General features: G+C 24.4%; 1 protein-coding gene across 1 annotated transcript; it reads left to right on the top strand.

Annotated features, from left to right (window-relative positions):
* The first annotated feature begins 1,018 nt into the window (after window positions 1-1,018).
* On the top strand, window positions 1,019-13,387 carry LOC145841078 (adenosine 3'-phospho 5'-phosphosulfate transporter 1-like). The gene is made up of 9 exons (XM_082948446.1): window positions 1,019-1,235; window positions 2,020-2,165; window positions 5,041-5,159; window positions 7,067-7,223; window positions 9,519-9,590; window positions 10,672-10,860; window positions 12,139-12,309; window positions 12,476-12,615; window positions 12,975-13,387. Exons 1-9 carry the CDS (start codon window positions 1,025-1,027, stop codon window positions 13,096-13,098), a joined length of 1,329 nt encoding a protein of 442 aa, XP_082804572.1. The 5' UTR covers window positions 1,019-1,024; the 3' UTR covers window positions 13,099-13,387.
* Window positions 13,388-13,704: the final 317 nt, after the last annotated feature.

The following is a 13,704-nucleotide window of genomic DNA, read 5'->3' as shown; positions in this document are numbered from 1 at the left end:
AGATAGGTTTTTAGTGATTTTTAAAATTTCCAAGAAAACTGACCCAAAGAATTTGCGGTTGAAACATATGTATCAGAAACTTTTTATAAAAAAATACAATATCTCCAAAGTTAAATAATATTTTTTTATTCTGTAAAAACTGGCTTGTAGTTTGTACTTAAAGATTTCATATAAGATTCAATGTTATTTTAGTAAAAAAATGTTAAAACCCCCCAAGTCCTTAACTAATTAGATCTGCCATTGAACTTATATATTTTATTGTTTTTTAAACTAAGTTTTTCAATCAAAATTTCAAGATTTTTGCTTAAAGCAAATTCTATGATACAGTAAAAGTGCATTATTTGCAATAAGGTAAAATTAATTTGACAGGTAAACTTATATTTATATATTTATAGATAACACCAATGAATAATCTGAAACAAAAACAAGTAGAAATATAAATACACTAAAATTATCTACATTTTATATAGTTTGACAAATTATTCAGGACATAAATTTTTTACATATGTTAAAAAAAAATAAGTTAATAAAGTTATGAGAAGTTTACTAAAATTTAAAAGAAAAATGTGACATAAATTTAACTACCAAAAATGCAATTTTTTGAAGGTTACAAAATATTATTTATAAATCTTGTACTTGGAAAAAAATAATAACGTTCAGTTTCTCAAGTACACCAGGGTTTAATAAAAAATTGTAAGTTTTGAGCTATTTTGCAAAATTTAGTTCTGATTTTGTACTTGTTTTTTTTTTTAGGTAAAACAATCTATTATATTATATGTTACAAGTAAGCTGTAAATAAAATTTTACAACCTCAAAAGCTTTTGCTTCATAAGTTTGCAGTAGATTTTCTACTTCTATTCATAAAGTTTTGGTCAAAAATGACCTTAAAATTACCACTTTAGTTAAATACTTAAAAACTAAATTATACACATAAAAAAGAAGCAACAAAAAGTTTACCAAAGCTAAGCATATAAACACTGTAAATTAGAGACCCTGTAATTTAATCTTCAGATATTATTTTAAAATGATGCAAATAAACAAATTTCACATTTTCACTCTGATTACCCTCATCGTCTGCTCAGTGGCTCCCCCTGTGGTGGATGTACCACAAACTGGTAATTGGGGCAAGTTCTGGTTGTTCAGGCTGATGGTAAACTTGTTCTGTTACGCCAGCATTGCAGTTCCCGCCTACTTTGCCATCAAAAATCTTAAAAAAAGTGCCTACCTTCAAAATGGTTTGAAACCTACAATTAGTTTTTAATAATTAAAAAAATATTATGACCAATTTATTAGTTTATAGTAAAGATTTAAAATAACTTTTTGTGCAAAACTGTTTATTTATTATCCATTGCTTTTATCATAAAAAGATACTAAACTGAATGTGTTTATTAATTGTAAATTCAACTTTACAACTAATTGTTGAAGTAAGATTTTTATTTCTGTGGTTCTTAATTTTTTGTAGTTTAATGATTTAAATACTCTACAAAAGAAAAATAGTTTACCAATATTTATTTTAAAAGTTATAACAAATTATTGCTTTCTTTTTTACAAAAACAATTTTTTTATAAAACTGAAGTAAAACAATTGTTCTGATAGCAAAATAAAAACCAGTTTGTTTATATTTTCTGCAATTTATTTAGAGTTTAAATACCAAAATTTTACTAAATAAAAATTGTTTGTGTGATGTTTGAAACTGCAAAATAAATAATTTTTTATTAGTACCTAAAAGTACTGTTTTTACTAAAAAAGTGTTTTTTTTTGTTTTTATCATTACAAAACTACCAGCCTTGTTTTTTTTTGCAAAAAATATTACTTCACAATCTATATGTAGAAAATATCTGTATAAAGTAAAACAGTACAATTGTTTTAAAATACATTTCTAGTTTAAGTGGTACATAGAATTTTCAAACATATTGTTTCAGTTATTTTTTTAAAACGGTACTTTTTAAAAACTTTTCAAATTTAGCTGTGCATAAATTTTTCAAGCATATATATGAAGCTGTTTGACTTAACTTACAGGTAGAGGCAAGCTGGCAACATTTGCTAGAGTCATGGTGATTGGCAACAGCTCGACTGAAATACAAGCTCCAAGCAGCAACTCCCCTTCATTCTTCAGCAATTGGAACAGCACTGTTCTGCTGCTTTGCTGTGCGATCGGCCTGCAAGTTAGTTGAAAAGTAAACTTGTGATGGTCACATGTAAATTTGAATTGAAACAGTTTCAGCTCTTTATATCAAAGTTTTCAAAGTGCCATATCCAGGGTTCGTGCGCGTCAGGCTAAATCAGTTTTTTTGAAAAAAGTTGAAAAACGTCAGGCTAAATCAGTTTTTTTATTTAAAAATTTGAGGATCTCAGTTTTTCTCAGTTCAAATGCTTGTAAATTTTTGATTAAAAATATTGAGAAATCTTTTTAAGACCAAATTGAGATGTGAATTTATTTAAAATAATATTTAGTGATTAAAGACAAAATCATTCAGTATTTGTAAAAATAAATGCTTGAAACCTTTTGTTGAATCTCTAGAATAATTTAAGAATCTTCATTATTTTCTTTTGAGTAGATTATATACGTCATAATTATAAAAATTCATAAAAGTTTAAATATTACAGTTTAGTTCAACTACTTAGCTGTTTGTTTAAATTTGTTTACATCAGCTATGTTTTCAGAGCTTAGTTGGTTGAACTGTTTTAATTTCTAATTTAAAGGCGTTATACCAAATACTTTTTAAATTAAAACTCTTAGCAGTTTATTCATATATTTTACTGTTTGTTTAAAGTTATTAGAGATATTCACAACACTAAAACTAAGCTTTAAGATATAAGTACTAAGTTTTGTGGGAGTACAAATTTTAGGTACAACTCATTTTTCTTTACAAGAACAAATATTAAAGGTTTTTTTATTTAAGTGTAAGCTTTTTAAAACTGATATGAGATCAACAATCACTTTGTTTATTTAGAGTTTAGGATTTATAATTATGTATCAATTTTAAGTATTAGTCAAAATACTATAATAAACATTTTTTACTTATTTTAATACTCATGTAAGCGTTTCATTTTAAATTTTAATAAACAACAACAATGAATGTCGTTTTATTATAAATCTTCTGGTTATAATGTTTTTACTTAGTGCTTAATTAAATTGAACAACTGTGTTTAGTAATATTAAGTTTTTACACTAGTAATAGATTAGATATAACAATTATTTTAAAACTTATCACTGAGTTTGTTATGTTAAGGGCATAGGGGGGTCAATCACCTTTTTCACAATTTAGTCTTATTTTATTGAGTTGTAACTAAGCTATGAGTTGCTTTTTGCTTATTTTCATAGCTCAAAATATTTTTGAGATAAAGCTGGTTGAAGTAAGTAACTATTATTGTACTAATCAAGACCCCCAATACCTAAGTTGACTTCTAAAGGGGATTTTCCTTACTTTGAAAAATTGTCAGGCTAAATTGGTCTCAGTCAGGCTAAATGAAAAAAAATTCGCGCACGAACCCTGCATATCTCATGATATAATTTGAAGTTTATTAAAATGTACCAACTAATAAATATTGGGATAATAAAAAATTTGAAAACAAAATTTATTAACAGATATAAGTTTAACTGTTTACCAATATTTTAATCATTTTTAAATTTAATTTTGACATACATTAAAAATACATAAAAATGAACCTAAAGGTACAATAGTGTTACAGTTACATGAAAGTTCAAAACAATTTGAAATCTTCAAATTCAAGATTTCAAGGGGCCATGCCTAAAAGTATTTTAAGTTTAAAAAAATATAAACATAAGATAAAAATTCCTAAAAATTTTTAGTACAAAATTATGAAATAAAAAATATTATTTCGAAAAAATAATTTATATTTACTAGAAATTACTGTATTTCAAATGTCTGAATTTGAAACTTTATGTATCCACTTCTATTCATAAATTTAAAAGATAATACTGCTACTGTTTGGAAATTATATGTTTAAGGTTAGAATTTGGCATGTATCACAAAAGTTCTGTCTTTCTCAATTTGTTGTAAAAACAATACAATTTATCATACTCGAATAAATATTTTTAGCTATTTGAACAATGATACATGCATAGTAATTATAACCTCTTAAAAAATGTAAAGTAATTAACAAAAAGAATTGTGCCACTGTAATCAAAGTTGTATAATGTTGCATTGTCTAATGTTCTTTTAGCTTTTTTTTTTTCAGAACTTAGAAAATCAATCAGTTTTAAAATTCTTCTTTCAAGAAATAACTTGAAAGCCTTAATGAAAATCTAAATGATTAAATTGGTTTCAAATTTTGGTTATGGCTTTTCATATTTATAAAAAACAACTAAAAATGTTAAACTTAAGCTCAAAAGTTACTAACTAAATGCAAATTTTTATTGAATAGAAATTGTAACTTTTTGTTAAAATAAATTTGTTGAAAATGAAAATTATTTTTTTGTTGAAGGCATAATTTAGTATAAAATAGTAACAATTAAGTTATTATAATTACGTTTTTATTTTGTTTACATTTTTGTTACAAAAAAGTATTCTACTATCATTTTTTTGAATTTTTTTAAACAAAAAAAATACAAAGAGTTAATAGTTTTTAAACAGCTTAAAACAACTTAATTATATGCCAACTTATCTTCCGTATTTGGTTTATAAACTTATAAAACAGTTTAGATTTTTAATAATTTATTTCAATCTAAAGTTGTTTCATGTTTTAATTTAAGCAGTGGATTATTAAATTGTTTAACATTTTTGAATATTATTATAAAATGACTTAAACGTTTAAATTTTTTTTTCAACTATTTCAAAAAGCCCACGTCTTAAATTTTAGTCAATAGTTTGAATTAGTCCAATGATATGTGTACTTAATTTAACTAATTTGATCTCATCTTTTTACAAAAGTTGTCAATTAGAATAAGTTTTAATTTTTAGTTTTTGTATAAATAAACCAGTTTTGTAAACTAAAATAGCCACGTTTAATATCTAAAATGATAAAAATAAACGAAAAATGTTTAAATAAACTATAATGTACAAATACACAATACAGGTTGCCTTTCTAACATGGGGAGTCATACAGGAGAGAATCATGACACAAAAGTACGGAGCTGTTATGGGTAAAGGGGGTGAAAATTTCACCAACTCACAATTCCTTGTTTTTGTCAACAGGTTTGCTACAGTTTGAACTACATAACATTATATTGAGTATATATATGATAAATACTGCTATATAAAACTTGTTGTAAAGTTAATAACATTGTTTCTTGAAAGTTAACTTTTCTTTGGACTGTAATACTTTCAGCTTCAAATTCAACCATTTTATAAAATAAAAGATGTCAAATTTGCTACATTACCATATGTAGTTGCTATGGACTCAAAAATATTATTACTCTAAACTTTTTTTAAAAAAAGTTTTTGTTCTACAAAAACAGTTTTTTTTCGGTTGTTTAGTATACATGTAAGTACTAAAAGCCATTGTCCCAAAAAACAACAAAGAAAGTTTTGTTTATAATGAATACAACATTTAACGCAAAACAAAGTAAAAAATATAAAAGTTGCTAGAATTAAAAGGAAAACTAGAAATATTCATGTAAGTAATTGTTTAATATTTTTGTTTTATAAAGAGGTTAATAAGTTTACAACAAAGGTGAGTTAATTTTTTTTTTAATTATTTTGGTTGTTACATAAAAGCTTAATGAAAAAAAAAAACTTTGTTTAGTTCTTTAATAAAATATGTTATTTTTACTTATTTTTTTTATAGACTTATAAAAAGGTTCCCATGCAAATGCATGGAACACTGTTTTTCCTTGTCAACTTTCTAAGAAACTTCAAAGTTTACTAAAAACCAGCTTATCTTACTTTTTATTTGAGCTAAAGACATAATTTTGTGTAGAGTTTCTTAGAATTTTAAGAACAATCTGCCAAAAGTTTTAATAAAGTGTTTATAAAAGTTGCATGACAAAAAAGTTATTATTTTATTAGCGTAAAAATTTGACATTCATTATAAATTTTTTCTATTTTTTATAAAGTATAACAGGTAAAACATTTTAAAAATATTGATCAAAAATTGTATTAGGAAAAGATAAATTTTTAGTGAGATAAAATATTATCATTTATTAGTTTCTGCCTTCCATTAAAAAATCAAAAATGGCATTCAGGGCATAGGGGGGTCCGATTTTTTTTTTTACTAAAAAAAAACATTGAGTCTTATATAAAAGCTTATAGTACAAACTACAAGCCAGTTTTAAAGAACTAAAAATCTTATTTAACTTTTGAGATATTGTAGTTTTTATAAAAATTTTCCAATACCGCATATTTTTGGGGTCAATTTTCTTAGAAATTTAAAAAAAACAATAAAAATCCATCTTCTCCTTTATTTTTTGAGCTAGAGACCTCAAACTTTCAAGAAACATTCCTTTAATAGTTTAAAAGACTTGTGAATTTTGGAATTTTAAAAACATTAAAAAATAAAGATTTTAGATTAAAAAAAACAGGCAGTTTTTTTTAAATAAAATTATACTTTTCAAAATTGAAAAATTTCCTGTATTCAATCTTTTGAAAATTTAATAATACACTTTCTGTAAAAACTTGAATAAGATTGCTTAAAAAATGAAGGAGGAGATAGATTTTTAAAGAAATGGTCTTTTTCTCGTTTTTAGTTTGTGCCTTCCATTAGGAACCTATTTCGGTCACCGACTTATCTCTCATATCTCAAAAATTACTTTGATTTTTTTTTTAAGCGGTTAAAAAATATCTGATAGCTCAGATAAAACTATAGAATAAGATCAACTTGTAAAGATCAAGGTGGACCCCCCTATGCCCTTAAGTAATTGATAGCTTAGTTAGTATTGTAATATAAAACTAACAAATTTATTTAACCTCTTTCCTCCATGTCCTTCAAAAGTTTCAAATAAATTTATATTCTTAATTTGATTTTCAATCCTTTGATAGTAGTATCCATTAATCCTTACAATAAAATAAAACAAACATGTTTAAAAAGTTAACATTCAATTAGTATTAATTAGTATTTCTCATTTGATACTAAATTTTGAGTTATTTAGTGAATATTTCTGCAGGTTTCTGGCGTTTGTAGTAGCAGGGGTGGTGATAACAACGGGCAAGCAGCCCAACCTGACCTGCCCACTCTACAAGTTCTCATACGCTTCATTTTCGAATATCATGAGTTCATGGTTCCAGTATGAAGCACTCAAGTTCATCTCCTTCCCCACACAGGTTTGAACTCTAAAATTTTATATGTTTATTTTTTTTTAATATTCTGTTTCATATTTTGAATAAAAAATTATTGCATCTTTAATTTTTATAGTAAAGACACGTTTGAAATTATAAACTGTATTTTTTAGTTCAAAATTATCATTTCATTTAACTCTTTTGTTAACATAAGAGAGTAAGTACAAACAATTTGTCTGATTATAAAGGAAAACAAGAAAATAAGGAAACTAAAAAACTGTGTATGACTTTTAACTATTTTTGTAATCATAAGAAGTGTTATCATAATCACATGAGTAATTAGAAATTAATTGCATGACAAATATAAACAAATTATTATAATGTTTTCATATTTAATTAAAACTTCAATTTTTGTACATATCAATTTTTTATATTAATCTCATTGTTCATACTAAAAACAAAAATGTGCCCTTTTTTTGAAACTATTCATAGCTCGAACTGAAAACATTTTTTGTTTTGAAAACAAGGAAATAAATGAAGCTTAAAATTTTTCATAACTATAAACTGCTTTTGTAGTTTTGTAAGGTGTTCGTCACAAAGCATCAAACAATTTTTGTTCGGAATTTGTTTTATAAAACTAAACAACGTTTGTTTATTTAACTGAATTACATTAAAAGTACTAGTATACTGTTTTATTTAGCAATGACAATGATTTTTTGTACACGTTTTACTAAGTTTTGTTACGCTACTGAAGTTTGTTATAAATTTGTCTATTAAAATACTTTAATTTAGCCTAACTAATACTAAATATATGTAGTTTTTGAATTAATGTTTGACATATGTTTTTTGATTTTTACTTTTAATTTATTGTATTTTCGTTTAGATAGTTTTTAAAAAAATAAACCGTTATTTAAGATTTTTCAACATTTACTTAAACCGTCAAACCATCTATTTTTTAATGTCATTAAATAAAAAAAATATATAAAAAGTTATTACTTTAAGTATGCAAAAAAAAAAAAAATAATAAAATATTAAATTAAACTAAAAAAACAAACGAAATACAACTCACAGATTTTTTAGCATAATTTTATTTTTTTAACATTAAGACACGAAGTTATAAATATTAAATGGCAATAATTCATAAAAGAGAAGTAGATAACTCTTCTCACAAAATTCTAAAACATAGTTTTTTTTGTTTTATATTACAGTTAAAGTAAAAAGTAAAGGTTAAGTATTTAATATATATCATTCACATTTAACATTACTATTAGTTTATTATAAAAAATTAGTGCTTCAAGTTTGTTTACCAAGGCGTTTGCAAAAATATTTTGTTGAACGAGTATTACAATAATGTAGTATTATCAATATTTGCCAAGGTGTTACCCTTTATGTTTTTTATTAAAGGCTTTTAGCTACTTATTAAAAATTTGAAATTTACTCTACTAAAGAGTAAATAACAAACAAGTCTTTTAAGTATATAATTAGCAGTTTGATCAATTTTAAATTCATTTTTTTGACATTAAATTAATATCAACAACTTATTAATGCTTTTAGCTACTTAAAGTTTGAAATTTATGCTATCGAAATTTAATAAAAAAATTAAAAGCAATTTAAGCATATAATAAGCAGTTTGATTAATTTTGGATTAATTTTTTGATTACTTTATCAATATTACAACTTAATGCTATTCGATAAGTTTACGTTTCTAATTTTGTCACGATTATTGATTGATGTAAATTTTAAGAATAGCCTGAAGCAAAATAATGATGCCAACTCAAGTAAATCTCACTATTCTTGTTAATCGGCTTACATGTGGATAACCATTGTTTTATGATATTAATAATCCATCGTTTAAATGTTAAATAAAACAATGTCAGTTTAAAAAAAGTTTTTCTTAACATACTGTCTTAAAATTTTATAAATTTATTTCATTGCTAACTTGATACATCTTTTTTTCTTCAGTTTCAATTTCAACAAATAAAAAAGTAAAATAAAAAGTAAAATTTTTCAGTGAAACTTTTAGTCCTAAGTACGTAATAGGTTTAAGAGTAAATAGTAAAAGCATTTTACATAAATGAATATACATTTTTATATAATTGTACATTTAAAAACAATATTCTGTAAGCACATTCTTTAATATTGTTAGTAATAATTTTGTAACAGGTCTTTTGTTTCTCATTTTGGTAGGTACACTAGTTGTTTATCTTAATTTAAAAAAAAATTAGTTTTTCAGACTGCAATAAACTCACTAGTTTTTTGTTTATACTAACTCAAGCTGTTTTACGGATGTTCAAAACAATATTACCTTTGATATTAATATTATTTTTGTTATTTTTGCAGGTTTTAGGAAAAGCTTGCAAAGTGATTCCTGTTATGTTGATGGGGAAAGTTGTGTCTGGAAATAAATATCAGGTTTTTTTTAAACTAATAAAAATAACAGTTAAATTAAAATATTTTTTTTTAATAGCACTATAATCATTTATAGTTCAAAGTTAAAAATAAAAAATTATATAAATTCTTGTTAAATTTGTTTTAACTATAAAAAAATTAAGTTAAGTCTTTTTGAAATCGTACTTACAAAAAAATCAACTTCCTTTAAGGAAATGTTGAATCACCATTAAAACATAAAACACGAATTCTGTTTAAACCTTTTTATAAAACATTTTATCAAAATTAATGTATTTGCAAGTAATGGTGATACAAATAGGTGATCTTTTAAGTATTATAAAATAAAATATTTTAAGCTTTTTTATCTAATATATAAATACTTTATCGAATTTATTTGCATAAATATATTTTTAAACAAACATATTATTGTATATTAAAAAAGGTTAATAAATAAGTTGTTATGTTAAATTGAAAAACATTGTGATATAGTTCATTCAAAAAAAATGAACTGTTATATAATTTATAAGTATCAATAAAGAATATACCATAACAAACTAAGTTTAGTATAATAAAAAATTACTTAAAATTTTCTATGTTTTAATTATTTACTGCTTTAACGTCATGTATTTCCAATTAAATTTTTTTTTGTTTTTTGTTTTTTTTTATGATAAATGAATAAAGTTCAAAAAATAAATAAGTTTTATTTGTAATTTGTTTTCAATTCTATAACAAGTGAAAAAAAGCATATTTTAACAGTTTGAAAAGAGAGCTCGCAACGTATACATTTTCAATATTATAAACTCTGTTTAAACACCCACTCAAACGCGTTTTCAATTTAGTTTTAAATACTTTTAGCTAGTTGAATCTTAAATTATAATAAAACTTTTTTATTAAATACTGTTTCCTGTTTGCTGAAAAAAAAAACTGAAAAGCTTAAAACAAATATTTTACTATATATGATGATTATAAATCATATATGTGTATATGATATACTACTGAAACATTATAATAAAAGTTTTTTTTAATATTTTTCTTAAACATTATAAATGAAAATTAAGAATATCCAATGTAAACGTTAGTTAATTTGAATTATGACGTCACACAGATGTACGAGTGGATGACGGCCGGGTTGTTGTCGGTAGGAATCTCCTTCTTCTTACTCGGTCAACAGTCTGACCACTCTGCGGCGCCAACTACCGGAGATGATGTTTACGGCGAGGGCATCGTCATATTCAGCGGTTTCGTGTTGATGCTCGGCTACATGGCCTTCGATTCGTTCACCTCCAACTGGCAGGTTTGTTGAAAAATATATAATAAAATTAAACCAATCGCAAATGAAGCACTTATTTAATTAGATTTAAAAAATCAAAGAAAATAAGTGCATCGATTGGTATGAAGTGCAATATAAAAATCGGGTAGCTGTCAAAATTGCACAAAGGGTCACTTTTGCACGAGGCACTTTTGCAGGGAGACATTTTCGCACGGGTTAAAATTTAGTATATTATTTTCGAAAATTTTTAAATAATTTTAATTTTTTTTTTACTATCACTGTTACCCACAAACCTTAACCTTGATCGGTAATTTTTTTTTTAGTTTTTTTTATATATATTTTTTTTATATTTTTATATCTATTTTTTTACTATCACTCTTACGCCTAATCCTTACCCTCGGTCGGTAGCTTTTTTTGAGTTTTTTTATTTTATTTATTTATTTTACTATCACTGTTGCCCCTTATCCTCGGTCGGTAACCAGTTTATTATTATTTTTGTTTTTTTTTAAACAATTTATGATAGTTGTTTTTATATTTTTACTATCATTATTTTTATTTTTCTCTTTTTTCTAAAAATTTTTACTCTCGTGCAAAAATGTAACTCGTGAAAATTTGGCTTCATGTAGTTTTGTGCACTCGTGAAATTTTGTTCTTGTGAAATTTAGTCTTCCTGCGATTTAGACCCGTTCCCAAAAAATCTTATTACACTATTTATTCTTATGGTAATCAAATTTTTTAATTTAAAAAAATTTGTTTACTCATTTAATACTTAAATATTTTTTAAAAGTTACAATAAAAACATTTTTTGCAGCTGTTCTTAATTTTTAGTATACAAAGTAATATTTCAGTTTAATTGCTTCAGTTCAGCTACCTTTTGTGCATATTTATTACGGTTTCAAAGTTTATTGATGCGTAGAATTACTGTCAATGAAGTTTATAAAGTTCCGCTTTTTGTGTTTTTAATTTTTTATTACGTGTCATTCTTGCAAAATTTTTACTTAAATATATTCGATAATATCGAAAATGCTCTTTAAAGTTTACCATTATAAAGCGCTAAACTTAAATTCAAATATTAAAAGCAATTCAAAGGCGAAATTTAAAAAAAATGTGTATACCTAAGCTGTAGATTGATTGAGTAAATTTGTTAAGTAAACAGTTTTGATTGGCTAAAATGTAAGGAAAATTTACATAATAAAAGCCTTCTGCAAAGTTAATACACTTATATTCGTAAGTTAAATCATGACAAATTAAGTGCATCAATTGGCATGAGTATTTAAACAAAAATGCTATTAATTTGACCAGGGAGAGCTGTTCAAAACGTACAAGATGTCGTCGACACAAATGATGTTCGGAGTCAACTTGTTCTCGTGCTTGTTCACATTCGTATCATTGCTTGAACAAGGCGGGTTCCTAGAAGCTTCGCACTTCATGTTCAAACACTACGATTTCGCCATTCACGTGCTTGTGCTCAGTGTCAGTAGTGTTTGTAATATAGTTATTGTTTTTAATTTATAATACTTTTTCAATTTAATTTATTATTATTTTTTTATTATTTAGGATATTTTCATTAGTCGTACGAAAGTATAAATCAGTAATTTATAAAGTAGATTGATGATAAATAATACTACATTACAAACAGGTATGCGCAGCAATGGGTCAATTGTTTATATACTTCACAATATCAAGGTTTGGGGCTGTTGCCTTCACCATAATAATGACATTGAGACAAGCATTCGCTATATTGTTATCATGCATCATATACTCGCATCCTGTTACCAGGTAAGTAAAATTAAATACATATTGTAAAATTAAGCTTGTGATTGCAGTTACTTAAGTTAAAAATAATTTACTAACAAAGGTATGATAATAAATATATTGTGTTGTGTAGTAATTTCTTAATACGTTTTGTGATAATTGTCATCAGGTAGCTAAACTAAATAGTTAATCTAAGTTAAAAAACTTGATTAAACTCTTGCTTTATAGTAATACTACTTTTTTTAAACAAACAAATTTACTGAAGTTTGTTTTAAAGAAGAGTGCTGAGCAAATTGATTTGAATATTTTTACAGTTTTTCTTAAACTTTAGATATCTATTGTTAAGATATTTATAAACTAAAAAAATGTCATAAATTTTGTAGCACTGGCATGGTCGGTATACTTGTGGTGTTCCTGGCGCTTGTGATTAGGATTTACGCAAAGAGCAGGATAAGTAAGATGAAGCAAGCTAAATCAGCTGACAGGGAGAAATTGCTGCAGAAATAAGTTGAGAAAAAAAAAATTGAATACTTGAGCTATTTATAAAATATAAATTTTATATAATTTTTTACTGCTTTTAATAATATTTAAAAAAATTAACATTTCATGTATTTCAATTGTCTTGTTTAATATTTATTTATACTTTGTTTAATGCAACTGAAACAAAAACTAATTACTCAAACAAAGTTTTTATAATTTAGTGCAACATTCAAAAATACTATTTTAAAATAACTAACTATGGACTTTGCGTTATTTTAATGCTATTACTTTTGAAAATCTTTCTAGTCTCCTTTGGTTGTTGTTGGTTTATCATTTTTGATCATTTTTGATCAAAAGTATTTTAAAAACTATTCTAACAGAAAATTTTATTTTAGTTCGTTGAATAGCCTAAAATGACGTATCTAAAATATTTATAAATAATATGATGTAAAGTATTCACATATAGCTTTTCTAAAGTTAGTTGTTCTGTTATTTAGATTAAGTAAGAGCTTTGTTTTTAAAAATATTAGTTATTCTTTTTATTATTATTATTTGAAAGATTTTTACAGCAGTAAGTTCGTGCAAAGAACAAGTGTTATTTAAAAACTTAAATATTATGAAATAAATTTTTTC

This window comes from Thalia democratica, chromosome 7 (assembly GCF_965202585.1).
Source record: "Thalia democratica chromosome 7, ktThaDemo2.hap1.1, whole genome shotgun sequence".
Taxonomy (NCBI): Eukaryota; Metazoa; Chordata; class Thaliacea; order Salpida; family Salpidae; genus Thalia; species Thalia democratica.
The sequence above is the reverse complement of the archived record's forward strand: the minus strand, read 5'-3'. Positions and strand labels throughout refer to the sequence as shown.